Raw genomic sequence first — 24,552 nt, forward strand, 5'->3', positions numbered from 1 at the left:
TGCTAGGCAGAAAGGATGTAGCTTCTCCCTTGGTGCCTTCAGCCCTGCATGCGGAGCTGCTGGGATGGCTGCTCCCAGGTGTCACTACCAGGACTGCTTTCCCTCCTCCAGCCAGTCTCCCAGCAGCAGGTTCTGAGCTCAGGAAAATGTGTCAGGAAGGAGGCCAGAGCCTCATTCAAGACAGCGCAGGCTCATTAAAGCGGCTGAATTATAGCAGCTTCATGGCTGTAAATCTCCAGCCAGGACAGGCTAAACGGGGTTCTTTCACTCCTCTAATCTGCTCTGGCCTGTCCCCACTCTTTCTGCAGAGAGAATTCCCCGGGCCCCCAAGGGTCTCACCAGAGCAACCTCACCTGGGCAGCCAGCAGCAGCCTGGTGGGACACAGGGGGAATGCCACCATGCAGGGGGACACAGTTATCCTGCTGCTGTGTAATGAGCAGAGGGTGGCCTGAGCCTCTCCTGCTATCCTAGGAGAAAGGGGCTTGAATTTTCAGCGGGGAATGGCACGCTCAGTTGTGCCTGGCGGCCCTAAGCTCTGACGTGGCCTTGTGGTGGTCCATGGAAAGTTACCTCAGTAAAGCCAGAGTACGGATGAACTCATTGTTCTTCCAGCCCTTAGTGCCACAATTTCCCTGTACTGTGCACCGAGGTGTATCACGTTAATTGGAGTATTTCCTCACCTCGCCCTAGTGGATTCTGATATGAGCACAGCTTTGAGCTTCTTCTCTTCTCTCTAATGCTGCACTGCAGCTGCAATGCCCGAACACCTCAAAGCCCCCAGAAAGGCCATGGTGCCAGCTAGGTGTGCTCTTGCCTTCCCTCTGCCTCCTGATGTTGCCAGGAATCACTGAGGAGAAGACGCTGAGCAAAGGCATGTTGCGTGGGGCATGGAGATCTGTAGGGCTGCCTCTCAGGTGGAGAGAACAGCGGGTCCCAAAGGGCAGGGGGTTGCTCCTGGCTGGGGGGTGCTGTTGGCTTTGCTGTGCCCTCTGTGCAGGCCACGGAGTGGCTGAACAGTTCACTAACACCCAGTGGTGGGGAGCAGCCACCCGGCTTGTTCCCCACCAAGAATCACCCCATCTGTCTCTGTCCCTGTATTGCAGCAACCACGGCGGATCGGTTCTACAGGATAGACCGCGCTCAGGTGAGTGTGGGGAAAAATAACCTTAAACTGAGATGGGGGAAGCTCAGGGGATGGAGACCACCGAAAGCAACCCAGACTGCTTGAGGCTAGGGGTTTGGAAATGGAGGGTGGATGTCTAATGCCTCAGCCCAGAGCAGGTAGCAGCTGGTGCAGGAGGAAAACCCTGTAGGTCACGGTGGGAGCCACCCCTCCAGAGGCTGTCTCTCACTGATGCATGAGTTTGTCTCGATGTCACCTGTGCACTGTGCAGGCAGCTGGCAGGGTCAAGGTTGTTTTAACCTGGCCAAATGTGGATTAGTGTCCAGGCATCATCAGGGGTACACTTTGGGCCAGTTCAGGAGTCCTGTGAGGGTCTGAGGTCTTGGGAACCTTGAACAGGGATGGGCTTTGTGCCAGCCTGGGGTGAGGGCTGGGAGAAGTGAGGCAGGAAAGGCGTGCCTGACCATGGCCCTGGGCACTGGTGATGACAAGCTTCCTGGGGACGGAGAGGGTGGGATCCAGCTCCTTTCACTGCTGAGTGTGTGGGTGGGACACAAGGCATGGGGCATGAGCGGATGGGAGATGGAGCTACACAGAAGTAGGTCTTGCTTCTAAAGGGACTGACTTGTGCATTCCAGGAGCACCTCAACTACGTGACAGAGATCTCTCAGGATGAGCTCTATGTGCTGGACCCAGAGCTGGTGATCACCCAGACTGTGGGCACCTCTCCTGCCATGCCTGACCTTGTGGACTCATCCGCTTCACCTACTGGGCACCATTTTGCATTCCCCTCCTCTTCCTCCTCTCCACCCTGCTCTCCTGCCCCCATGTGAGTCTGGAGTGTGGAGAAATAGGGTACTGGGCCTCAGGAAGGATGGGGAGCTATGGGGGAGTCATGGCTGGCTTCACAGCCTTGATCCCTGGGCTGGATTGAAGAAGTTACTCCCAGGAAGTGAGCAAGAATTCACTGCTAAGTTAGACCCAGGGGTGGGATGCTGTCCTGCCATTCCTGCTCCCTGCTGGCTCGGCTGAGGGCAGTGGAGCACCACAAGGCAGCTCAGCCACAGGGCTGAGCTCCAGCACCCTCCCTGTCCATGGGCATCGGTCAGTCCGGCCTCGGGTGCAGGTCAGGAGCTGGGGGCAGCAGTAGAAATGGGAGTGGGGGTGGGAGAGAATCCAGCTGGGGAAAGCAGCAGATGGCATGGGCAAAGGACAGCTAATCCTTTGGCCTGCTGCTCCTGCCTGCTGGAGGAGTGCCACAGGTAGGCATCTCCACAGCCGTCCCTCCACCCACTGTGTGCCCTTCTGGGTGACGTGCTGCCAGGGTTAGTTACGCCTTTTCTTCTTCCCTTCCAGTGCTGAGGCTGAGCTCTGCCTCCCGCACAAAGGTGAGTTCTTCTGTCCTCACCGCAGGCGCCGAGCAGGGCTCTCAAGCTGTCGCGCCTCCTCGCGTGTCGAGCTATTTTGGGTTCCTGCCATCACTTTTTGGCCTGTCCTTTCTCTGATGTGCAGCCAGGAGCCCTGCAGCTCGTGTGCTAGGCGGGGGCGGGTGACCCCAGAGGCGGGCAGGAGAGACCTGAGGATGATTTGTGGAGCGGCCCGGCCGGGCTGAGCTGCGTGGGGAGGGCAGGAAGCGGCACGGCAGGGGGGTTAATCCCCCACCTGCGGAGCCGTGTGCCGCTGGCTGGGCCAGGGGATGTCTCTGCCAGGCCGCTGCGGGAGCTCGGGTGGTGGGAGCACAAGGTCAGGGGCCTCGCTAAGCTGAGCAAATGGAAAGAGTTTCCTGGAGCTTGAGCAGAGCCCAGTGCCTGGAAGTGTGAGTGAGTCACTGGTGAGAGGCGTCTTGGCCGCTGGCCGACACCCAGATCTGCTCCCTGCTTCCATTACGAGGCATCCTGCCCACGGGCAGAGCCCCCTGCTCCTGCGGCACACGTCTCCCTGGGACTGAGCTCAGGCTGCACCCCCAGGTACAGGGGTGCATTGTCCCTCACTTACCTGAAGGTGCTGGAGCCGTATAAAATCAGTATGGTTGCTGTTCACCCTGAGAACAAGGGGTTAGCACCTGGAGGACCTCAGCTGACTTTGAGCCTCTGGCGTCCAGCTCTTGGCTCCCCAGTTAGATAAATAGCGTTACAGCTTTGCTTTTCTGATCCCAACCCATCTCTCTTCTTTGCAGATGACCTTCTGATAGAAGCTGCCAAGAGCGGCGACTTCAGCAAGGTAGGCGCTTTGGCTGTGTGCCACGACACGCAGCCAGGGCTGGCGCTGAACATCACTGCTGACCTGCAGCAGCTCCTGTTGAGGCCCTGCCTCCAGGCAGCACCCAAATGGGTGAAAAGCAGGCATGCTCCCGGCAAGGAGCCCTGATCCTCAGCTGGGGAACATGGAGGGAAGGGACTTGGCAGTGTGGCTGAGCTGGACAAAGCTCCCTGCCAGGCACCGAATACCCACACAACCTGCTGGGTACCTCAGGGACGCAGTGCCAGGGCTTGAGGGTTATGGATGAGAATGGAAACTCATCTGGAGCTCTCTGGCAATCCTGTAGTTCCAAGAACTGCACCGGGCTGGAAAAGACCTGATGGTGCGAGACTCCTCGGGCCGGACCGTCCTGCACCACGCTGTCAAATCAGGGAGCAAGGACATCGTCAAATACATCATCGAGAACGGTGAGCTGGGGCTGGCTTGCTGTGGCCAGAGTGCCACCCTTGGCAAAGGAGGCTGGCAGCCGACAAAGCCTGACCCTCTGCAGGGAGGGGGTGCTCCTGGGCACAGGATCCCATCCCTCCAGATCCGTTACACCCTCCCACTGTGGCACGGGCTTTCTTTAGCGTCTGTCTGCAAGTATTGGGGTGCCCCCAGGCTGTTACCACATCCTTGCTGGGACCAGCGTGTCTCTGGGAAAAATTTCCCAGTGTCCCACTTTTGCTTTCAGGGGAGCTGACCTGTTGTTTTTGGCAGCTCCTACTGAAATGCAGGCTGATTTATTTTTATTTAGATATTTCTCTGTAATGAGACCACAAGCAACTCTTCTTCCCTGCTCTCAGCTGGGGTCAGATGCAGTTGCTGGCCCGAGTGTTTTGGAGCCAAGCCCCTTGCAGGCGGTGCAGATAGCAGCCCCTACAGACAGAGGCAGCGTGTGACTGGGGAGCGAGTAGGCCCAGCTCTGCCCCGCAGCTGGCTCTCACTTGCCCTGCACTCTTTCTCTCCACAGCCCCTTCAGAAATCCTCGATGCCACAGAGGAAGAGAAGTAAGTTGTTTCCTGACCTGTTTTACCTTGTTGGCTGGACCCCCTGCGCGATGATTAGAGTCACCCGGGCCCTTCTCATGCCCTGCTGTGCTCACTGTAATCCCCAGCCAAGGTTTCCAGCCTGTTCTGGACCGACCGTCCCCAGGCAGCATCCCCTCCTCTGCCAGGGCTGCCTGGACGAGCATGCAGCCCACCATGAGCTCCTTCTGCATCCCGAGGGACATCCCTCACACGCAGTGCTTGTCCCGTCTCGGCACGTTTAGGGGGAACGTCTCACATCTCCCCATTTCTCCCCCTCAGCGGTGAGACCAGCTTGCACCAGGCTGCAGCGTTACGCCAGCGCACGATCTGCCACTACATCGTGGAGGCTGGGGCGTCGCTTATGAAGACGGACCTGCAGGTGATGGCAGAGGGCTGGGAAGGGGCTAGCTGGGGGCACCGTGGAGCTGGCAGGAGCAGGGCCTCACAGGGCTGTCTGAGGAGGAGGTCAGCAGTGTTTTGGCTGGAGCCTTTGCCAGCAGGCAGCCTGCACGTGGGAAAGGCAACAGAGCTGGGAGGAGAGGAGCCATTCGGGGTTCCCAGCAGCAGAGGGGTTAAATCCCTCTTCTCCCCCCCCCCTCCCATTTGCTTCTCCCTCTGTTGTTTTATTAAATTAGGAGCAAGGCGCTGGAATGTCTCATCCCTGTCTCCCCCTTCCCACCCTCTGGGGTCACAGCGAGGACAGTCTCGCTGGCGAGCTCCCTCCCAGCTGCAGGGCTCCCCCCGCGGAGCCGGGCTGGGAGCGCTCGGAGCTCCTCGGGTGAACCAGAGAGTGTCAGCAGGCGGTCGGGGCCCTTTCGTTCACATGCCAGATTAATTGAGATGTGTCTTGGTGCCAGGGACTCGTGCCAGCCCCCACAGAGGAGCTGCAGGAAGGGGGCTGAAGCGGTGTTTTGGTACGCGAGGTTCCCGGGGCTGGCATTGCAGCGGAGGGGATGTGCTCCCGTCTGACAGGGGAGATGAAGTACCAGGCTGGAACTAGGGATGCAAACTCGCTGGGGCTGGTGGAGCTTGGGGGCTGCCTCAGACAATGAGCAGCCCCTTTGCCAGCTGCCGGGGAGATGCTGTACAGACAATCTCTGGCTACCGATCAGTCCTCCTGTTTGCTGGCTGTGCGCAGCACCTAGGGGGGCTGGCCCGCTGGGGCCTTGGCCAGTAGCCACAGGATGAGAAGAAGGTGACGCCCAGGTGAGGGGAGGCTGGGGAGAGCCGGCAGGAGAGGGCAGCTCAGGAGGCTCAGCCCTTCTCTGCCCTGTGGGCAGGGGTGCAGGTTGCTCTCCTGAGGCATCTGCCTGATGAGCAGCCTCGGACCTGCCAGCACAAAAAGGAGCCCGGCTCAGGAATGACAGCCTGCCCCGGGGAGCGGGGCTTGCGTGTGCCTGTGTGAGCACGTGCCTGCCTTTGTAGCTGTCTGGGGACCCATCTGCTCCATGGCACTGACCTTGCGTAGCCCCCCGGGTTACAGCCTGCCTGCACAGGCAAGAACTAGCCTGGGTAGAAAGCCTGCTGCAGGACCCTTTGTCAGACCTGCAGCACAGCTGGCAGACAGTCTGATCCGTCCCCTGCAGCGGAGAGGGAGGCTGGACCTTATCAGGTAGCATGCATCAGCCCGGCTCTGCAGAGGGGCCCTGGGAGCTCCAGTTTCAGGCTGTGGATCTGGGCAGGCAGTGCTGGATCAAGGCTTCTGCAGGGGGACGTGGAGGAAACTCAATTCCTCCTCCTTTTTTTTTTCCCCCCCTTTGTTAAATGACTGCTCAGATTCAGTCGATGCAGAGAGGAGGCCCCCCGAGGAGAGCCCGAGCAGTGAAGCACAAACAGCCTCCAGCCCCCTGCCCGAGTGCCTGCTTGCGCAGGACCTTGTGGCATGCCTGTGTGTGTGTGTGTGCGCGTGCAAAATAGGTTCTTGCACACTTGGCAGCCAGAACAGCGGTGTCCCCAGGAGTTTGTGCGTGAGTGTGCAAGAAGATGTGCCTGTGGGAGTCCCTGTTCCAGTCCTGCTCCCAGTGCAGCTGGCGGCCGTGCGTGCGTGCCGCATCGCTCTGTCTTTGCGGCAGGGTGGGCTCGAGCTTTTGTCCGCAGTTGTACCCACGCACGGCAGAGGCTCCTTGTGCCCGGCCATTGTTCGTGCTGAAGCAATGTAGCTGTGGGTTGTCCTGAGGGCCTCCGCGCCCCGCTGCAGCCACCCGCGCCCTGCTGTGCACCGCGGGACGAGCTGGGCAAGCCGTGCTTCCCTTCGGGGGCCGGTTTTCAATGGCAGCGGCAGAGTGCCAGGTTTCTGTGGCCTTTCTCAGCAGAGGGTTTGTTCAGCACCGCAGAGCCCGGGCACTTAACGAGAAGGAGCGAGGAGCAGGGGGAGGGAGGGGGAGAGGAGACGTAGCGGCGAGCTGTTAACAGATTTGCTTTTTATGGAGTGCGGGAGTTCATTAGTGGACACAGTCCAGATGGCTGCAATAAGCTGGTGAAATGTGAGCCTCCTCCGGGAGCGGGAGCGCTGGTGAGGCTGCGAGAGGGAAGGGGGGTTGGTATTCCCGGGCATTCCCCAGACATACCCCTCATTCCTCACCCTCTCCTGCCTGCCTCCGCAGTGCTGGGGAAGAGCAGGTCACCGAGACCAGCCTTTGTCTCCGCTGTGGGGCTGGTGAAGGTGGGACTGGTCCTTGTCCTGTCCCGCACGTAGGGCACATGGCCCTTCAGGGGACGGCTTCCAGCCCTGCGGCTCACCTGGGCTCCTCGGGAGCTCCCTTTTGCTCCATAGCAGGCACACGGGCAGTGGGTGCTGCCTGCCTCAGGGCTAGGCCGTGGGCTCTGCGGGACCCATCCAGAGTCACCTTTTTGATGGGGGAACCTCAGGGTGCCAAGAGGGCTCGCGAGGCAGCCTTTAGGCAGTGCTCAACGCACTGACGTGTTGCCTCCCCCATGCAGGGAGACACCCCCAAGCACAGGGCAGAGAAAGCCAATGACCCTGACCTGGCTGCCTACCTCGAGAACCGACAGCACTACCAGATGATCCAGCGGGAGGACCAGGAGACAGCTGTGTAGTGCTCAGCGTGCCTTAGCCCAAGCCAGCTCGGGCAGGACGAGAAGAGGACGGCACCTGGCAGAGCTGTGAGTCTGGCCCAGCCCTCCCTAGGTGTCAGCCTAGGAGGAGGAGATGGAGACAGCAGAGCTCTGCTCCGGGCTGGGCTGGGACTGTGTTTGAGGACAGTGGGTATTTGGGACTTGAAGCCCGGCTCTTTGTGTGTCCCCCTTTGCCCCTCATCCACCACGTTCCCTGCTCTGGATGGGCTCCGTCCCAAAGGCCCACCAGGGGTGGAGCCGCCCATCACCTTTGCACAGGGGAACGATGCCAGTGCCCCCGGCAGGTCCTTACCTGTGATCCACGTGGGATGTCATTGCTCGCCCCCCTCCCTGCCGGCAGTGCCCTCCATTAGCCACTTCACTCGGTTCACATCCCGTTCCTCCTCTCCTCCCCAGCAGCCGCGGGAGCTGCAGGCAGACAGCAGCATTGCCTGCGCAGGGGCTGTGAGCCTAAAACCTTGCCCCGAGGGAAGCTCCGCGACTTACGGCCTCTGAGTCCTCTTCCTTCCTGCTGCTTTGGGACTCTGTGGCAGGAGGAAAGTCCCTGGCGTGTTAGGGGACGTGCACCCACCCCTTCCTCAGGGCATCTGGGACTAGCGCAGCTGGAAGCCTGGCAGCCGCTGCCCTCCTGGTTGCCTTCAGTGCTGGGGTCCGTGCTGCTCTCAGGGATTCCCCCCGCGCCCCCAACCTGTGGATGTGCGTCCTCTGAGCATGACTTCTGCCATCCCCACAAACTGGACACAGGGCTTTGCAGGGAAAACCTGGGAGGCTGCCCTGCCCAGACACAAGCTCCCTGGGCAGGCTGCCAGCCCACCTCCCAGCTTTTAGCAGAAAGAGGGGTTCGGATGCATAGGAAGCATCAGGGACCTTGGCCCTGAGTCACGCATGTGATGGGATGGCATTTTGGGTACCACCTGCCACGGGGCACAAGGCACTGTCTGCCCTGCAGAAGCTGTGAGCCCTGATGTAGCAGAGCAGCCCCTGCAGCAGCTTTTGCAGTAGCAGCAGCAGTCTCTGGGATGCAGAGGTGCCAGCAGGGGAGGAGAGCAGGCAGCCGAGTGCGTTGTGGACCTCGTTGGCATGTTCAGTCAGGTCCAGGTTGCTGCTGGCAGGTTGAGTAGCAGGAGAGGAGGCTGGGGCAGCCCCACCGTGCACTCACACCCAGCTGTGGCTGCTGCACAGTGCCGGCTGACACCGTTTGCATCCCCCCCACGACACCAATACCAAAAAGAACGAACGTATCACGATACCACAGAGAACCACAATACTGTTCAGGCTTTAGGTTGGGGGGCAGAGTTACCCTTGAGTACGGGGGAAGCTGAGCCAGGGCAGTGCGTGAGGCTGGTGTTGGGGTTCAGCAGCAGAATCAGCAGTTTAAATCCTTGTCCTGACTGTGATGCTCCAGCAGTGCCAGGAGTTCCCATCAGTGCTGCTCGCTAGCTGCAGATGGACAAGACTGTCATCTTCTCAAAGGTGCAAGCTGCTGCCTCCCAGCCAGGGCACCCAGCCTGGCCTGGGGGCGTTTACAGCCCCAGCTTCCCCCTTCCTCCCCAGTTTTGTATGTTCCTTTAGTTTTTGTACAGGTAGTTCAGAGACACACTGTCCCCCTCCCCACCGGGCCCCTGCGCGCGAGCCGAGTTGCTGTGCAATTCCACGTCTGGCTGTTTTTTAGGCAGAGGCGGAGGGGGTGTTTGTAGCCCTTCCCGCAGAGGGCAGGGGATCTGTGCAATACCTGGTTCTGTGTTTCCCAGATGCTGTCGTAGGACTGTATTTTTGTAACTCTGTAAGGGTGCCGGCTCTAGCAGGCCCAGGGCCTGGCATGAGCCTGCGCTCCCATTGCTTTTCAACTTTGACTGTTTGGATGTTGTTGTTTCTTGCCATTGAAATAAAGAGTTGGATGTTTTAATTCCTCCCTCCTTTAATTGCTGCTGCAGTGGGCATGGCGTGGCGGACAGCTGGCTGACCCTGAGCGAGGTCTGACCCCAGGTCTTCTGTCCCACGTCCCATCGCTATTCAGTGTCGCGTGGAACAGGGAGAAGACCCACTGCCATCCCAAGTGATGCAGAAGAGCTGAGAAGCGTGCCAGGAGCTGCCAGCTCCTGCTCCTGCCCTGCTCACGCTGTTCTGGGCCGGGAGGCGGCAGTCCCGCAGTCATGCCCGGCTTGCCCTTTGCAGCTGCGCGGCTCTTGATGGGTTACTACAGCAGCATCCCACCTCCAGCACCAAGTTCCTGCAGGGCCCTTCTTTGTGTCAAGCTGTCCCCCTGCTCCACAGGGGACGAGCCTGCCTTCCCGTCCATCCCCAGCCTCGCAGGGGGGCACAGGGCTTCTGCTTCTAGCGCTGGGCACTGGGGCGGCAGTGGCAAGGTTGGGGATCAGCCGCAGCAGGAGGACTGCTATCTGGTTACAAAAGGAGGGGATTAGGAAGGCTTCTGCCTCCAGCCCAGCCGCTGACGTGTCAGGATGCCTGTGGCCAACACCATCCCTCCTGCAGAGTTTCCTTCGCAGAGGGGAGGTAATCGATCCCGCCAGGCCCAGCGAGGGAGCTGGAGACAGGCGCGGGCTGCGGGCCCGTACCTTAAAGTCAGCTTCCCGAGGGCAGCCTGGCCGCCTGCCTGGCACCACCGCGGGCCCCTCTCCGTCCCCCGCCACATCGTCCCTGCCCCCCGAGCCCCGCTCATTCTGGCTGCAGCCCGGGAGCTGCCCGAGCTGGCAGAGGGACCCGCGGGGTGCCAGGCCCTGCCCGGGGCCCAGCCGCACGCGGTCCCGGCCTGCTGGCGCTGGGCCCGCGTCTCCGCAGCGAGGGCTGCCAGTAACCATGGCAATGAGTTTTCCAGCTGCCCTGGTGTCAGGTTTATGGTGGGGGAGAGGAGTGTTCCCTGTGTGGGCAGCATGGGGCATGTGTGAGCACCCATGGGGACCCTGCCAGCCCCGGGGTAAGGGCGCTCGGCGCGTTAATCGCCATCTGTGCCTACGGTGTTCTCACCTCACCCACGTCCCAGCTTTCCCCCGACACGTAGCCGTGTCCCCATGCTGGCACTGCTGCAGCGTGCGGTAACGGTGCCCCAAGGAGCAGGCTTTTTGTGCTGGGGGTGTAAAACGTGCCGCCAGCACGCCGCGAATTGCCTTGTGACATTGTTAGGGGTAAAAAGCCCTAGCGAAGCGGTGGCGGGGAAATGCACCTGGGTTTGTCACGCTCGCTCTCTTCCCTCCTTCCCTTGGTATGAGGCCCCTTTCTGCAAACACAGCCTTCTGCTTCTGATTTGAGCTGCAGGAGCCGTTTCCCCTGCATCCCGCAGAAAGAGCCCGGCAGGGACCGAGCGCGGCCCCGTCTTAAAACAGGGGGGGCTTTGCCCAGAGCTGCACCCTACCTTGGGCAGCACCGTGCTGGGGTCTCTGAAGGGTTCTCTGGCTCCTGTCCAGGGCAGGCCGAAGGAAACGAGCGGTGCTCACCCAGCTGCCAGCTCTTTCCCAGCTTGAAGTGGTTCTGGTTTGCTCATCGCAGCCCCGTAACCCAGCCCGGTGTGTGTGCCCCACGGCTCCCGCAGCAGCCCCGGGGGCTCTGCCAGCCCTCCTGCCCCTGCAGCCCACAGCAGCCATCTGGCAGGGCATGAGTTTTATGTGTCACTCTTGGAAAGCGAGAGAAAAAGCTCATAGAAACCAGTGCCCTGCTCTCAGCAGCCTTCCTGCTGGCTCAAGGGGTGGAAAATGGCTCCCCACCACAGCCCTGTCCTCCAGGCGTGATGGGTAACTCTAGGAGAGCCATGGCTCTCCCATGGGGACAGAGATGGTGGCAGGTCCGTCCATTGGTGACAGAAGTCACCGGGAGAGGGAAGGAGGCACGGATGGGGCTGGTGGGGACACAGGGCTGTCCCTTTGCTCCATCGAGCCCCGGGGAGGCATCACCAAACGGGTCTCAGAGCCCCAGGGCAAGCAGCACCGTGTCACACCCCCTCCGGCCACCCTGCAGCGCCCGGCCAGGGGGAACAGGGGGGACGCTCCGGGCCGAGCCTCGACCCCCGCCCCATTTCGGGGCTCGGAGCCGCCCCCTCGGTGCTGAGCATCCCCCCACAGCCCCCCCCCCGCCCCGGGGGCCGCCCCTCGGCGGGCCGCCCCCTTTTGTGCCTGGCCGTGCCCGGGGGTTAGAGGCGGGGGGCGGAAGACAGGGGAGGAGCCTGCCAAAGTTTGGGGCCGAGCCCACCTTTCTCTGCCGGCCGAGCCCGACGTCAGGGGCCGCTGTGCAGCGCTGCGCGGCGGCTCCGCACGCGGCCGCCACACAAAGGCAGCGGCGCCGCTCCGCGCCCCTCCGCGCCCCAGGTGAGTGCGGCCCCGAGGGGTGCCCGGCGGCACGGGGATGGGCGCCTCCGGGCCGGCCCCGGCCCCCGCCCCCCCCCCCCCTCAATCTCATCCCCATCCCCCGGGGTGCGGGGGAAGGGGGGTTGTGGGGTGAGGGAGCAGCTGGGGGGGCTCAGAGGAAGCGGGGAGGTGTGGGGGTGCTGGCTCTTAGCCCCCACGCTCACACACTTGGGGAGGGGACAGGGCTGCCTGAGGGTGGGGAAGGGGCGTGGGGGGCGCTGGGTGCTCCCTTCTGTAGGAGGGGGGTCGGTGGGATGGGGGCAGAAAGCCCCCCGTGTCCCCGAAGCGGCCGGTCCTGGGGCTGTGGGGACAGAGGGGTCCTGTCCCTGTGACCACCCGCCCGCTGCCCATGCGAGGAGGAGCTCGGCCCCAGTACTGGGGCGCCTCTTCCAGCATCGCCTGGGGACTTTCGGCTCTGGTTCAGGGTCAGGACACCCGGAGCAGGGAGGGGAAGTGGGGACAGCGCTTGGGTGACCAGCGGGCAGGGGGAAGGAGGGGAAAGTGGTTGGAAAGCTGCCCTGCCTTTCCTCCGTGAACGCTTGAGGATGAGGGTCCCTGGGGACCCTGCATGGGGTCCCCACGCCTTGGGGACCCAGGGGTGCCCATGGCTGAGGAAGGGGCTGGGCAGTGCCAGCGGGCGCAGACACCAAGGGAAACACTCCGTGGTGGCGGGAGGAAGAAGTTACAGAGCACCAAACACCGAGCATCGGGCGACGCCACGCATCGTGCGGGTGCCAGCGCTGCCCCAGGAGACCCTGCAGCAAGCAGGGCTGGAGCAGCTCAGCCCCAGCCCTGCCCTCCGAAATCAGGCGTGTGGGCTGAGCCCTTGTTCCCTCCGAAGGCAGCAGGGCTGTGCTGTGCCGGGCAGGATGGTTCCCAGCCTTCATCCAGCCGGGCTGTGTAATCCCCCCTGACAGCTCCATTCACAGCGAAGCCAGCGGCGGGCACACGGAGGCGAGGGCGCTGGAGCCTGGCTAACACGGGCGCTGCTCTCCAGCAGGCATCGCGCTTCCCTCAGCCCATGGTGCTGCTGCCAGGAAGGGCTCGCCCTTCAGCTGTGCACGCACACACGCACACACACACGTATGCACACGCCTGGTGCACGGGCGATGTGACGGTTGTAGAGCCAGCAGTGGGCGCAGCTCTCCTGCTAAATCGCTCTGGCGAGCTCCCACACTGCCTGCACTTGTGTGCGAGATCTGCTGGCTCAGCTCCCCGGCCCCTCCATGGCAGGGGGATGCTTTTGCTGGGATTGTTTCTCCCATCCCTGGATTCCTTGGGAGCTGGAGCGAGGCACCATGGCAGCCACGGGCCCCGGCCCCGGTGTTCCTTGGTGCTGGGTGCTGGATGAGAGCTGCTGAGCACTACGGGGCCGTGTGGCACAGGGTCCCCACCATCCCCCCCGTCCCTCCTTCCCCAGGCAGGATGCAGCCCCGGGGCCTCCTCCTCCTCCTGGCGCTGCTGCTGCTGGCTATCACCACCGAGGCTGGCAAAGCCAAGAAAGGTGAGGGGGAGCCTGGGGGGGCATGGGGGTGTCTGGGGCGTGCTCCCACCGCTCCCACCCGCTCCCTCCCTTGCAGACAAAGTGAAGAAGGACGGCTCCGAGTGCCAGGACTGGCGCTGGGGGCCCTGTGTCCCCAACAGCAAGGACTGCGGCTTGGGCTACCGCGAGGGGACCTGCGGGGACGAGAGCAAGAAGCTCAAGTGCAAGATCCCCTGCAACTGGAAGAAGAAGTTCGGAGGTGCGGGGGGTGGCCGAGGGGTGGCTGGGGGCTGCGCCGGGTGCTGCCTGTCCGTAACGCCTCTTGCCTCTTGCAGCTGACTGCAAGTACAAGTTTGAGAGCTGGGGAGGGTGCAGCGCGCAGACGGGCGTGAAAACTCGCTCGGGCATCCTGAAGAAAGCCCTGTACAATGCCCAGTGTGAGGAGATCGTCTACGTGAGCAAGCCCTGTGCATCCAAGATGAAGTCCAAGTCCAAAGGTGAGTTCCCTGGCCTCCCACCTGCCCCCGGGCAGCGGCTCTTGGGGCCGGGGAGGCTGGTTTGGGGCAGCAAGGGTGTGCCGGCGGCCACGCTAATGCCTGTCTCCCATGGTCATCGGCTGCAGCAAAGAAGGGCAAGGGGAAGGACTAGAGCAGGACGCCGGTGTCCTCATCGGCCCCTGGACACGTGCACCTCTCCCCGCTGCAGCGAGCCATGCTCCAGCCTTCCTCCTCCTCCTCCTTCTCCTCCTTCTCCTCCTCCTCCTCCTCCTTCCTCTCCCCACCACCTCCCCTTTCACAGAGATGCCTTGTTTAATCACTACTCTTGTCGAGAGCAGGTGCACCCACCTCGGGAAGGTGCCACCAGCCTGGCAGCCACCACGTCCCCTCTGCCCGTCACCTCGGCTTGCACCGTGCCAGCATCAGCACTGGCGCCTGGTGGGCACTCTCATGTCTTTTGGAAAATGGGGTTTGGTTTCTTTTCCAATAAAAAATCTTTTTAAAAAAATAAATGAATTAGAATCGCCTGTCGTCCCCGTGCGGTGCTACAGGGATGGGGACCCCAGAAGAAGGGAAACCAGCCCTGCAGTCGCCACATCCATCCTCCACTCGGGGCGATGCTGCAAACACCTGCAGAGGGGCCAGCACCAGCATAGGGCACCCCCCCTAGGACCAGAGAGCAGAGAAGTCACAGTGTGGCTGGGGACAGCGGCCTGGGTGCCACACACATGTGCCCTGTGCCAGCACCCCATCTCAGCAACTCTTTGGGCTGCCTGCCACCCCTCTCCCCTGCTCGCACCCATGCTCTTTCTGTGACAAAAGCAAAAGTGGCCACAGGGACGTTCCCAGGGACCATCATCTGCTCACACCATCCCCGCCAGGGCCCACGGGGTGCTGGGGACAGCAACCAAGTGACGCTGCATGGACTCCTCAACTGATGGCCTTTCGTTTCTGGTCCGAGGTCTTTATTTGCTGGGGGCGGGGGGGCAGCCGTAGTTGTCACACTTCTCAAAACACCCCAAACCAACCCGCTGGGCATTGTAGTGACACTATGTCGGTTATCCTAAAGGCGGTGGCAGTGAGGGGGTCCCCACCCAGCCGGGGCAGCCCATCTCCAGGTCGCACGGCATCGCCCTGGGGACAGGACAGACGCACGGACACGGCCGTGCCCCACATTTCGGCAGTGCCCCGGCCTTGGGAGAAGCGGGGCATTGGCACAACGGGGTTTGGGCTGGGACAGGGCTGGCGGGACCCCACATGCTGAGGACTCCGCGACAGCACCGGCCGTGGGGTTACATCCATTTACAAAGCTCAGCGGCCACCTCCTCCATCCTCCCTGGGGTGCACGCAGGCCACCATCGGTGGGACAGGTGCCCCACGCCTTCCCCACAGGTCCCTAGGTCAGGATGTGAGATCGGGGGGGAGGAGGGGAGCTCGGCACAGCTGCTAGGGCACAACCTTGACCTCCTCAGGAGGGGGCCTGGATGGGCCAGAAGGACTTTCTGTCAGCACACTCAAGCCAGCCTGGTCCAAAGTGGCTGGCAAGTTTGACCCCCTGGTTTTTTTCATCTTGGGCAATAAATGGTCTACAAGCCTATTGAAAGCATCTGGCATTAGGCTGCCTGCGTGCAAACAAGCTCTGAGGCCTGGGAGATGGTCAGAAGAGGCACCCAGTCTGATGAGAAGCACTGATGCTGTTTGGCCAACATCTCAAGGGCTGGGAGGGCTACTGGTAACCACATCTCCTGGCCTCATCTCACCTCCAGCTCTCTCTCTGGCTCCCCCAGCGAGTCCCTGGGCCCAGGGTTACTGGAGGAGCTGCAGCCCAGCGGTGCCGTGGGCCTTCGTCAGTGTTGAAGGGCATCACCTGCAAGCACTTCACAGTCTGCACTTCTGTGAGTGGGGAGCAGAGGACCCCCCCCCCCCCCCCCCCCGTCTCTCCTCGGGGCAAAGGAGACAAAGGGGAGGACTGCCGTAACTTGGCTTAAGTTGTCCCTGAGTGCCAGCTTATCTGGCCGTGCCAATGTTCCTGTACTGGCACATGAGGAGATGCTTAAAGGTTTTCTTGAAGGTGGCATTGCAGAGGGCGTAGCAGGCCGGGTTGATGGTGCTGTTGACGTAGCAGAGCCAGTAGCCGATGGACCACACTGTTTCGGGAACACAGGTCTCGCAGAAGGTGTTAATGAGGACCATGACATTGTATGGAGTCCACGTGAGTATGAAGGCCAGCAGGATGGCAAATATGGTCCGGGTGACCTTCTTCTCCCGGGCTGCCATCTGGCGCTTCTTCCGCACCTGGCTCCTGGCGATGCTTGCAAACTTCCTGGCGACGTTGGCTGGGCGGCTGTTGGACAGGGAGTTGTGGTCAGAGGCTCCCGCCTTAGCCGGGACAATCTCGATGGCGGTGACGCACTCGGTCCCCGTCTGCTTGGTGACAATCTTGATCTTGGACCACTTGGAAGTTGGGTTCACCCGGGGATGGGCAGGGCTCTGTCCTTGCCCCGCCGGCAAGATTTCCGCTGTGGTCTTGTCTTTTGTGGTCTGGGTCATGCTGACCGTGCTGGACTCGTTGGAGGTCTCCTTCTCCTCCTGATGGCCAGTGGCCTCTGTCTGTGCTGAGGGCTGGTCGTCCACCTTCCCATTCCTCACCTCCTCCTTCACCTCCACTGCCCTCTTGGGGGAGTTGTTGTTGTTCTGTTTGATCAGGGGGGCCTTGAAAAAGCTGAGGGACTTGCCTTTCCTTTCTTTCCTGCTTTCAGGCTTGTGCCTCCTCACCCTGCTCCTGCTGGCCAGGGAGATGTGGATGTACAGCACCGTCATGATGACCACGGGCAGGTAGAAAGCAGCGATGGCTGTGCCGAAGGTCACTGCTGGGTTGGAGAGGAACTGGATGTAGCATTCCCCCTCAGGGACTGTCCTCTTGCCCACAATGAACTGCCAGAACAAGATGGCAGGGGCCCAGAGAATGAAGGACAATATCCACGCAGCCGCAATCATTAGCCCTGCCATCTTGGTGGTCCTCCTGGCCGGGTACGTCAGGGGCTTGGTGACACAGAAGTACCGGTCAAAGCTGATGATGAGTAAGTTCATGACCGAGGCGTTGCTCACCACGTAGTCCAGGGCCAGCCACAGGTCGCACACCACGGCCCCCAGCGGCCAGTAGCCTTTGATGATGTAGACCGTGTAGAGGTTCATGGAGAAGACCCCGATGATGAGGTCCGCGCAGGCCAGGCTGAAGAGGAAGTAGTTGTTGACGGTCTGGAGCTGGCGGTTCACCTTGATGGACAGCATCACCAGGATGTTGCCCACCACGGTGACAAGGCTGAGCGAGCCGGTGACCGTGGCGATGAAAACCAGCTCCACCGTCTTGTAGTTGGTGGGAGGCTGGATGGCCACCTCAGAGCGGTTGCTGAGGGTGACGTTGTCGTAGGTCAGGTTGGCCATCTTCGCCTGCCAGGGCTGCGCAGAGAGGTTGTGCATGGGGTCTGCAAGGGGAGCGGGGACAGAAAGGGAGAATGTCATCACACCTGCGGGTCCGTGCGTCTGTCCAGCCATGGCTGTGAGCCCCCGGGGAGGGCTGCCTGCCGGCAGGACACCCCACAAAGCCACGCCACGGCCCGCGGTGCTCACCTGTGTCTCTGGCAGCAAGCAGCTCCTTCTGGAAGAGGAAATCTGAGACAGGAAAAACAGCAAGTTACACTATGGCTTCAGCCTCAAGACATCCATACAAGTCCTACAGCGCACTGACCTGGCCTGCCTTCTCCAAAGGCTGTGGCTGGTTTTGGAGCAGCCGGGGAAAGGGCTGCCCTCCGGGGGTAATTTGTCTTGGCTGGGTTCACAGCCCAGCCCTGGTGGGTGTGGGAGATGATGGGCAGAAAGACTGCCTCCATCCAAACCACAGTGCCTGTGGGTAACCCTCCTGGGTGATGGCTAAGAGGACCGTGGACCTTAAAAAAAATCAGTGGACCAAAATTGGTATGAAGGGGGAATTTCCTGGAGGGGGAAGGAGAAGCAAAGGGGCTGGGCAGAGCTTCCTATCCAACCTGCCTCTCCCACACCACCCAGCCCCAAAACTTGCTTTAAGAAAACCTTCCAGAGCTGAAAGAAAGGAAAGGAGGAATGTGTATGCTTGTTTTCCTAATGAAGCCTCGCTTATTGTTTCACAATGTTTCCAGGGCAAATGTTCTTCTTTGCCTTCTGTATTGATCAGAAAATGGCGATACTTTCTGTGATGATTTTTGCTGAGCACCCCAGAAAGCCCCAGCCCTGGGGATGATGAGGTCCAGGGCCAAGAGGAGGTGGCCACCACGGGCCCAACAGAGGCCAGCAGCAGCCCAAGCCTTGCGTGTGCCTGACAGAGTGCTGCCCCTTGCAGCCAGCTGTGGCAGCAGCACTGGCTCCCAGCACCCCGGGTGTCCTGAAGCTGATTTTGCCGATAACACACAGTTATCCTCGCTGGCTGCTCGTGAAGACCAAGGGCTGTCAAAATAGAGCAGCACTGGCTTTGCCCCACTGTGCACTTGTCCCAGGTGTGCAAATGGATCCAAAATATGTAAGTAAGACAAGTGCAGCTCATCCCACTGCACAACACTGGCTGCACAACTCACAGGACATTAGGGAGAGGGCTGGAGAGGCCCAGCTGAAATGTCCTTGGATGCCACCCAGAGGTCAGGTTGAAAATTTCTGTGCTGAAAAAAGAGGAAACCGGATCCTCAGGATGAAGGACTTCAACCGGTGTTTTGAAAATGATTATCGACTGTTTTCTGCCATGCCCCGGTCTATCGGGCAGCTTTTCTTTCCCCGCCTGCTGCTCTCTCCACCCCACCACCTCCCCACAACCAAGCCGTGCATCGTGCCTGCAGCGGAGCTGCAGTGGTCTGAGGACACTGAGGACAGAGGTCGTGCTTCGTGTTTGCCATCCCCTCAGGGTCATCTTGCCTTGCTTTGCCTGGTGGCACCAGGCCCCCTCCTTCACCAGCAGCAGCTCCAGCCCTCCCAGGCAGGTTTCCCTCCCCGAGGAGCAGCCCCACTGCTGGCCCCATGGGGTGGGGGCACCCTCGGATAGGATGGAGGGAGCGTGATAGAAAAGGATGCTTTCAGGCTGTCCTCTTCCATGCCCAGCTCTCTCCTCCTGCACCTCCAGCAGCGTGTTCCTCCCTCTCCACAGTCCTCCTGGTCCCCATCCCCTCCACACACTGTGGCCGGGGAGGAGACGCAGCCCTGGCAAAGCCCAGGGGACATCCCGTGGGGTTTCCTGGGGCTGATGCCCACATAGCCCCAGATACCGACCGTATTTTGTCCCTGCCCACGCTGTCCCTTGGCCGCAACGCTCAGCAGATGTGCCCCCAGGCCCGCTTCCACCATCTGCAGCACCCTCAGCCGCCTGCTCCCTCCCTGGGGCTGCCTGCAGTGAATTTTGCAGCTTTCTTCTCTCCGTCTCAGCCACTGGATGCCCCCGGCTCCTCCCCAATGACACCTTCTGGGCTAAGGGTTCCTGTGGCCTCCCCCTCTGCAGGTGGAGCCATTAGCAAGCGTGTCCTCGAGGCAGGGAAGAGCATTCCTTCCCCACACAGCACAGCACGGCTGAAGGGATGAGGTGCAGTTGAGCTCGGATCCAAGGCTGCAGGTGGGGTTGGGGCAACCTGCTTGGGGCAGCCAGGTTTGGCGTGCCATTAACACTGATGCCATTAACCTAAAAGTTAACAACCCAAAGGACCCAGAGGTTAAAAATGCAACAGGATCAGGCCTGTCGTGTCCAACTGGGGATGTGACGTGGGTCTCAGACCTCAGCAAAAGGGAGAAGGAAGAGGGGAGGGGTAGGGGATGTTCAATGGCTACCTCTGCTCATGGCTGGTGTGCCTGAGATGCAAGGGGTGACAGTTTGTGGTGCTAATTGTGTTATCTAATAGCTTCTAACGAGTTTCTGAGTCACGGCAGCAGCTTACATCCAGCAAGGGGTTGTTCTGGTTGGCAGACTCACACCTCTGAAATGCGTGGAAGTCCTGGGGACCTGCCACAGGCACCCCAGGGATGCAGCGAGATGTGCGGGGAGCGGGTAAAGGAGGTGTCCTGCTGCTGGGGGGGGGGGGTGCCTTGGGGGGGCCCCGCCTGGCTGCTCCATGCCTGGGGGGTGATGGAGGTGATGAAACAAGTGGGAAAGCAGCCAGAAGCAGAGGGGCCGGCGGGATGTGCTCCTCTGGGACTGCCAGGCTCCTTTCGCCCCTGCCACCACGGGCATGGTGAGGTTGGGGGGCACCAAAGTCCCCAGAAATGTCAGGCTGGCAGCAAGCATGCCTGCCAGAGGACACGCACAGAGGTCGGGATGCTCTTGGTTCTCTGCGGAGCCCAGAACAGAGCTGAGCTTCTGCCGCCTGCTGCATTAATGCTGCCCGCCTCAGAGAGATGCTCACGCTCTTCTGTAGCCCTGGGCTGAAGCTTCAGCAGGACCCAGCTGCTCAGAGGCCACACGGCAGAAATAACCCCAGATAACACAGCAGGAAAAGGGCAGGGGAGAGGGGATGGTGGGAGAGGGCAGGAGGATGGCTGCAACAAGGGACTGCCTGGATCAGAGGCTTGCAGGAGAGACAGGGACCAGGGGGAGAGGGAGCAGCGAGGACAGCCTGGGACCGAAAACAAGGCAACTGCGGGGGAGCAGGGATCCCAGCTGCCCCATGCAGACCCTGTAAGGCACTCATCCTGTCATGTCCCAGTGGTTGGATGATCCTGCTGCCCCGCCGAGGAGGTGCTGGGAGGGTTTGGGATCCAGGCGCCGAGCTGCCGCTTGAGATTTGCCCTGTGACCCAGCCACGGGACATTGTGTTTGCACAAAATGATGTTTTCGGCCCTTGGTGTTGCACAACCAAAACTTTTGAGTTTCCCACAGGCCAATCAGCCCCGCTCTGCTGGACCCAAACCAACTCGCCATTAACCCTTAATGCTGCGGGTGGCAGCCGGCTCCCGCCCTGCCCATCACAAAGCACCTCAGCAATTTCTGTGCCTGTCCCCGGGCCCAGCACCCCTCTCCTCACGGTGCCCGAAGCTTGGTGCCACCCGGTGCCACCACGGCCTGGCTTGGGCAGGGCAAACGCCGGCTGCTGCGGTGCCTTGCAAGCTGCAAGGAGCTGTAAAACACATTAAGGCCCCTGTGGCAATCGATGGGCCGCTTCTCTAGTTGGGTCCCCTGCATCTGGCTGCTGCACCACTGGCAGGGGCCGCGGCAGAGCCCGCTCGGCGTGGCATCGGGGCAGCCTGCCACGCTGTGCAGTGCCCTGCCTTTAAAGGCCAAGCTTCTCCGCTGCCGCTCCTCCCCTCCAGCTGACCCGGGACGGAGCTCCTCTGCCAGGCTCTCGAAGACGAGCAAACAGCCGCCGCGGCTCCCCGCATCCCTCCCGGCCCCTCTGAGTCACGGGAGCAGCGTGGGGCCGCCGCGGCTCCGCTCGGGCTTTGGTGTGCTTCCAAACTGTGCCGGCTTGAAGAGGCCTCAGCGTGGCCCAGGGCTGAGCATCCCCACTGCTGGTCCTGGCACAATTGTGGTGCTAACCCAGGCTGAGGAGCGGGGATGAAGAGGGGAGGGAAGTGGATGGGAACAACTCAATTCGAACTTCCATTGCCTTGCTGCCCCAGCGCCCACCTTGCGACTTCCTGAGCTGGTGTTAGAGCCAGCTTGGGGAGGATGCTGAAATGCAAAGCAAATCTCCCTCGCATCACTGGAGAATGAGAGGGGCATATCCCCGTGCCAAACCCAGCAGCGACTGGCCAAGGACAGAGCCTGCTTCTCCCATAAATGCCCCGCTGAGTGCCAAGGGGCAGGGGGCAGCTTGTGCACGTGAAAGGCTTGCTGTGTATGCACGCACGTGGCATGTAGAGCTGCGTTTGTGCAGCGAGCAGCAGCCCCTTGCAAACACAGCCTCCATTTCCCTCTCCTCTTGCTGCTGCTCTCCCCGCTGCCTTCTCAGCCCTGCGCCGCCGGCTGCGCCCACCGGCCCCGCTCCACCGCTGCAGGTGCTGCTGGCCGCATCCCAGCACATCGGGGGAAGAGGGGCTCCAAAGCCAAGGTGTGCTGGGCACCTCTCTCACTACGTTCATCCCTGCTTCTGGCTGTGTTTTGCTGGGGAGATGTCTGTCATTTCCGTTAAAAGAAAACAACAACAACAGCAACAAACACGACCATGACAAAAGCCGGTATCAATAGGATCCTCTTGGGGATAGTTTAAAGAGAAAAACCATACTTCTTCTGCAAACTCAGAGTAATTGGATCGCAGCATTAATTAATCATTTCAGTTCATTTCTCTTCGATGAAAGAAAACAGACTGACCTGCGGCGACGGGCATGCCCCTCATGTGGAGGAACAAACCTCTTTTGCTGGAAGCCTTCCTGCATCTCCAGCCCACCCTGCCCGCCAGCCTCCAGCCCGGCCAAGCGTGCACCAGGGACGTGTCCCTATTTCTTAGCCTGTCCGTGAGGGTGAAGCCAGCCGCTCAACTCCCCTGGGAGCATGTCCTGGGGTGCGTAAAGGCACCTAGCCCGGGCTATGAGCACTCCGAGCACACGAGGCCAGGCATTAGGAAGCAGGCAGCGGTGCCCTGAAGTGGTGACAGCTCCACGCGTCCCGCTGCTACCTGTGATTTCAGCACGAGCATTGCCACCCGTGATGTTTCACCGGAGGCCTGGGCCCTGGCTCCCTGGCATCTTGTGTGTTTCGCTAGTGCCAGGCTCAAGGAGCCGGGTGCCAGCCCCTGCTCACCCTGCCAGCAGCGCGGGGGAACCCGGCCGCTCTCCGAGGTCACCCCGGGTGCCCGGGGCGAAGCAGGGAGCCTCCATGTGCTGACACCCACAGCCCAGCTCCTTGGCCAGCGGGGCACGGAGGCACGACGGCTATTTCCCAGGTGGGGAAGTGCCCCTCCAGCCCCGGTGTCCGCAAGGACCGGACAGCAAACGTGGCCGCGGCACAGTTGGAGGGGCTTAAAGAAGGAGAGAGGAGAAGCCGGCGCTGCTTTGATTTGAAGGAGTGCCAAGAACCGTCCCCCTGGTTTGAAGCCAAAGCCATGATTTTGGGAAGGAGAAGGGTGGGGCTGCGCGACCCCCGCCCGTGGGCCCCGGGCAGCCGGGATGTCACCGGGATAGGGACAGGGGGCAGCCACGGATGGGGAGGAAGGGGGCGAGAGCTGCCCCTCGCTGCTGCGGGACGGGACGGGACGGGGGGGACGGGACGGGACGGGACGGGACGGGGGGGACGGTACAGGGGGGACAGGACAGGGGGGACGGGACGGGACGGCCAGCGGGGCGTGCAGAGGGGCAGGGGGCTGCCTGGCCGGGGAAAGTTGGCAGAGAGATCCCCCCCACCCCAGCTCCCCCTCCCGTGTGCGACATCCCCGGGGGTGCGCGCCTCGGGAGCACGCCCCCCTCCACCCCCCGCCACGTCCTCCCGGCGCCCCCCGGTCCGGGGGTGCCCCCGGCCCCCCGCCACTCACCGGGCAGCCCCCAGGGCGCGCCGCCGCCCGCCGCCGAGCGGTTGTCAGCGGCCATGCCGCAGCGCCGAGCACGCCGCCGCCCCGTCGGGGGCTCCGGTGCTCATGGCCCCGGCCGGCTCCTCCCGGCTCCCGGCTCCCGGCGGCGCCGTGCGGAGGGCGGGGAGGGGCGTGGGGAGGAGGAGGAGGAGGAGGGGGAGGACCCGGCTCTGCCGGCTCGGCCCGGTGCCCCCCCTCCCTACCCCCAAAATTGCCCCCCCCCACCTCAACCCAGCATCACCACCGCCACCACGTCGGAGGGAGGCTTGGAGAGGGAGGGGGGGGGGGGAGACCACGGCGTCACGGTGCCGCGGCCAATCCCCGCGCCGCTGCCTCCCTCCCAAAATAAAAGAAATAATTTTTAAAAGCGGGTGCCCCCCCTTTTTTTAACCCCCACCCCACCCACCCCCTCCGCCGCCGCCCCGGCAGCACCGCGGACAGCGCCCGAGGCTCGCCCCGGCCGGGCCGACGCCGCCCGGAGCCCCCCGGGGCCGGCGGAGCCCCGCCGGGTGCTCACGGCCAAATCCCCCCCAGCTCCTGCCCCGGCCCCTCTCACGGCTCCTGCACCCGGAGAGCGGCCTCTGACGGCAGTGCCCCCCTCCGGGGCCGGGAGACGTGCCCCTCCGCTGGCTTTCGGCCTCTCAAACCCAAATGCTGACCCCCCCCCCCCCCCCCCGAAAAAAAAATGCTGTAAAGAAAACTGCTGCGCCCCGGGCGGACTCATCCGAGCGAGGAAATGTCTGCCTCAAAGACAATCTGATTGCACCGGGGTTGGGTGGTTTGATTGGGCTCTTGTTCAAAACTACAACTCCCCATGGGTAGACAAAAGAGTGTAATGAACAGCAAGAAGCCTTCTTCCAAAGCTGATCAGGCATGGAGATAAAAACATGTAACCAAATTAAGTACAAAACTTTTCAACTTTTAGCTCTTCTCCCAGCGCTATTCTCTCTCTCACTAGGCAGAAGAAGTGGAGTGTCCGAAGGCCCAGGCTCGTATTCTGGTTAGAAATCGCGGCTGCTTCTCTCTCCTCAGAACACTCGCACATCCCTGCCTCATCCCTTTATTTCCATCCTCTGTTTTTGGATGGTTTCTCCTTTTTTTTTCTTGGCCATGCCCCGAGCTTCGCTCTGCCTGACAGCCCATCAGCAATCCCCGCTCTCCCACTACCACTTGGCGAGCCTCCACCGGGCTCTGCCTCAAATCGTGCCCTCGGCCCAAGCCA

General features: G+C 61.6%; 3 protein-coding genes across 7 annotated transcripts in view; 2 read left to right on the plus strand and 1 right to left on the minus strand.

Annotated features, from left to right (window-relative positions):
• Positions 1-9,394, plus strand: part of DGKZ (diacylglycerol kinase zeta) — a 42,997-nt gene extending 33,603 nt beyond the window's left edge. For all 4 annotated transcript variants that reach the window (XM_050711040.1, XM_050711039.1, XM_035539707.2 and 1 more), the window contains 8 exons: positions 1,105-1,145; positions 1,763-1,953; positions 2,481-2,512; positions 3,301-3,344; positions 3,670-3,790; positions 4,336-4,372; positions 4,673-4,772; positions 7,334-9,394. In XM_050711040.1, coding sequence (XP_050566997.1) covers positions 1,105-1,145; positions 1,763-1,953; positions 2,481-2,512; positions 3,301-3,344; positions 3,670-3,790; positions 4,336-4,372; positions 4,673-4,772; positions 7,334-7,450 — 683 coding nt within the window. In that variant the 3' untranslated portion in view covers positions 7,451-9,394. The remainder of the gene's footprint in view (positions 1-1,104; positions 1,146-1,762; positions 1,954-2,480; positions 2,513-3,300; positions 3,345-3,669; positions 3,791-4,335; positions 4,373-4,672; positions 4,773-7,333) is intronic.
• A 2,254-nt stretch (positions 9,395-11,648) lies between these two features.
• On the plus strand, positions 11,649-14,336 carry MDK (midkine). Of its 2 annotated transcripts, none has more exons than XM_035539708.2 (5): positions 11,649-11,805; positions 13,265-13,348; positions 13,425-13,586; positions 13,663-13,824; positions 13,950-14,336. In XM_035539708.2, exons 2-5 carry the CDS (start codon positions 13,270-13,272, stop codon positions 13,973-13,975), a joined length of 429 nt encoding a protein of 142 aa, XP_035395601.1. In that variant the 5' UTR covers positions 11,649-11,805; positions 13,265-13,269; the 3' UTR covers positions 13,976-14,336. The 2 variants fall into 2 exon arrangements, with proteins under 2 accessions (XP_035395601.1, XP_035395602.1); XM_035539709.2 differs by having other exon boundaries at positions 11,675-11,805; positions 13,269-13,348.
• A 434-nt stretch (positions 14,337-14,770) lies between these two features.
• On the minus strand, positions 14,771-23,446 carry CHRM4 (cholinergic receptor muscarinic 4). The gene is made up of 3 exons (XM_035539491.2): positions 23,295-23,446; positions 17,455-17,496; positions 14,771-17,309 (listed from the first exon to the last, which is right to left on the minus strand). Exons 1-3 carry the CDS (start codon positions 23,347-23,349, stop codon positions 15,832-15,834), a joined length of 1,575 nt encoding a protein of 524 aa, XP_035395384.2. The 5' UTR covers positions 23,350-23,446; the 3' UTR covers positions 14,771-15,831.
• Positions 23,447-24,552: the final 1,106 nt, after the last annotated feature.

This window comes from Cygnus atratus, chromosome 5 (genome assembly GCF_013377495.2).
Source record: "Cygnus atratus isolate AKBS03 ecotype Queensland, Australia chromosome 5, CAtr_DNAZoo_HiC_assembly, whole genome shotgun sequence".
NCBI lineage: Eukaryota > Metazoa > Chordata > Aves > Anseriformes > Anatidae > Cygnus > Cygnus atratus.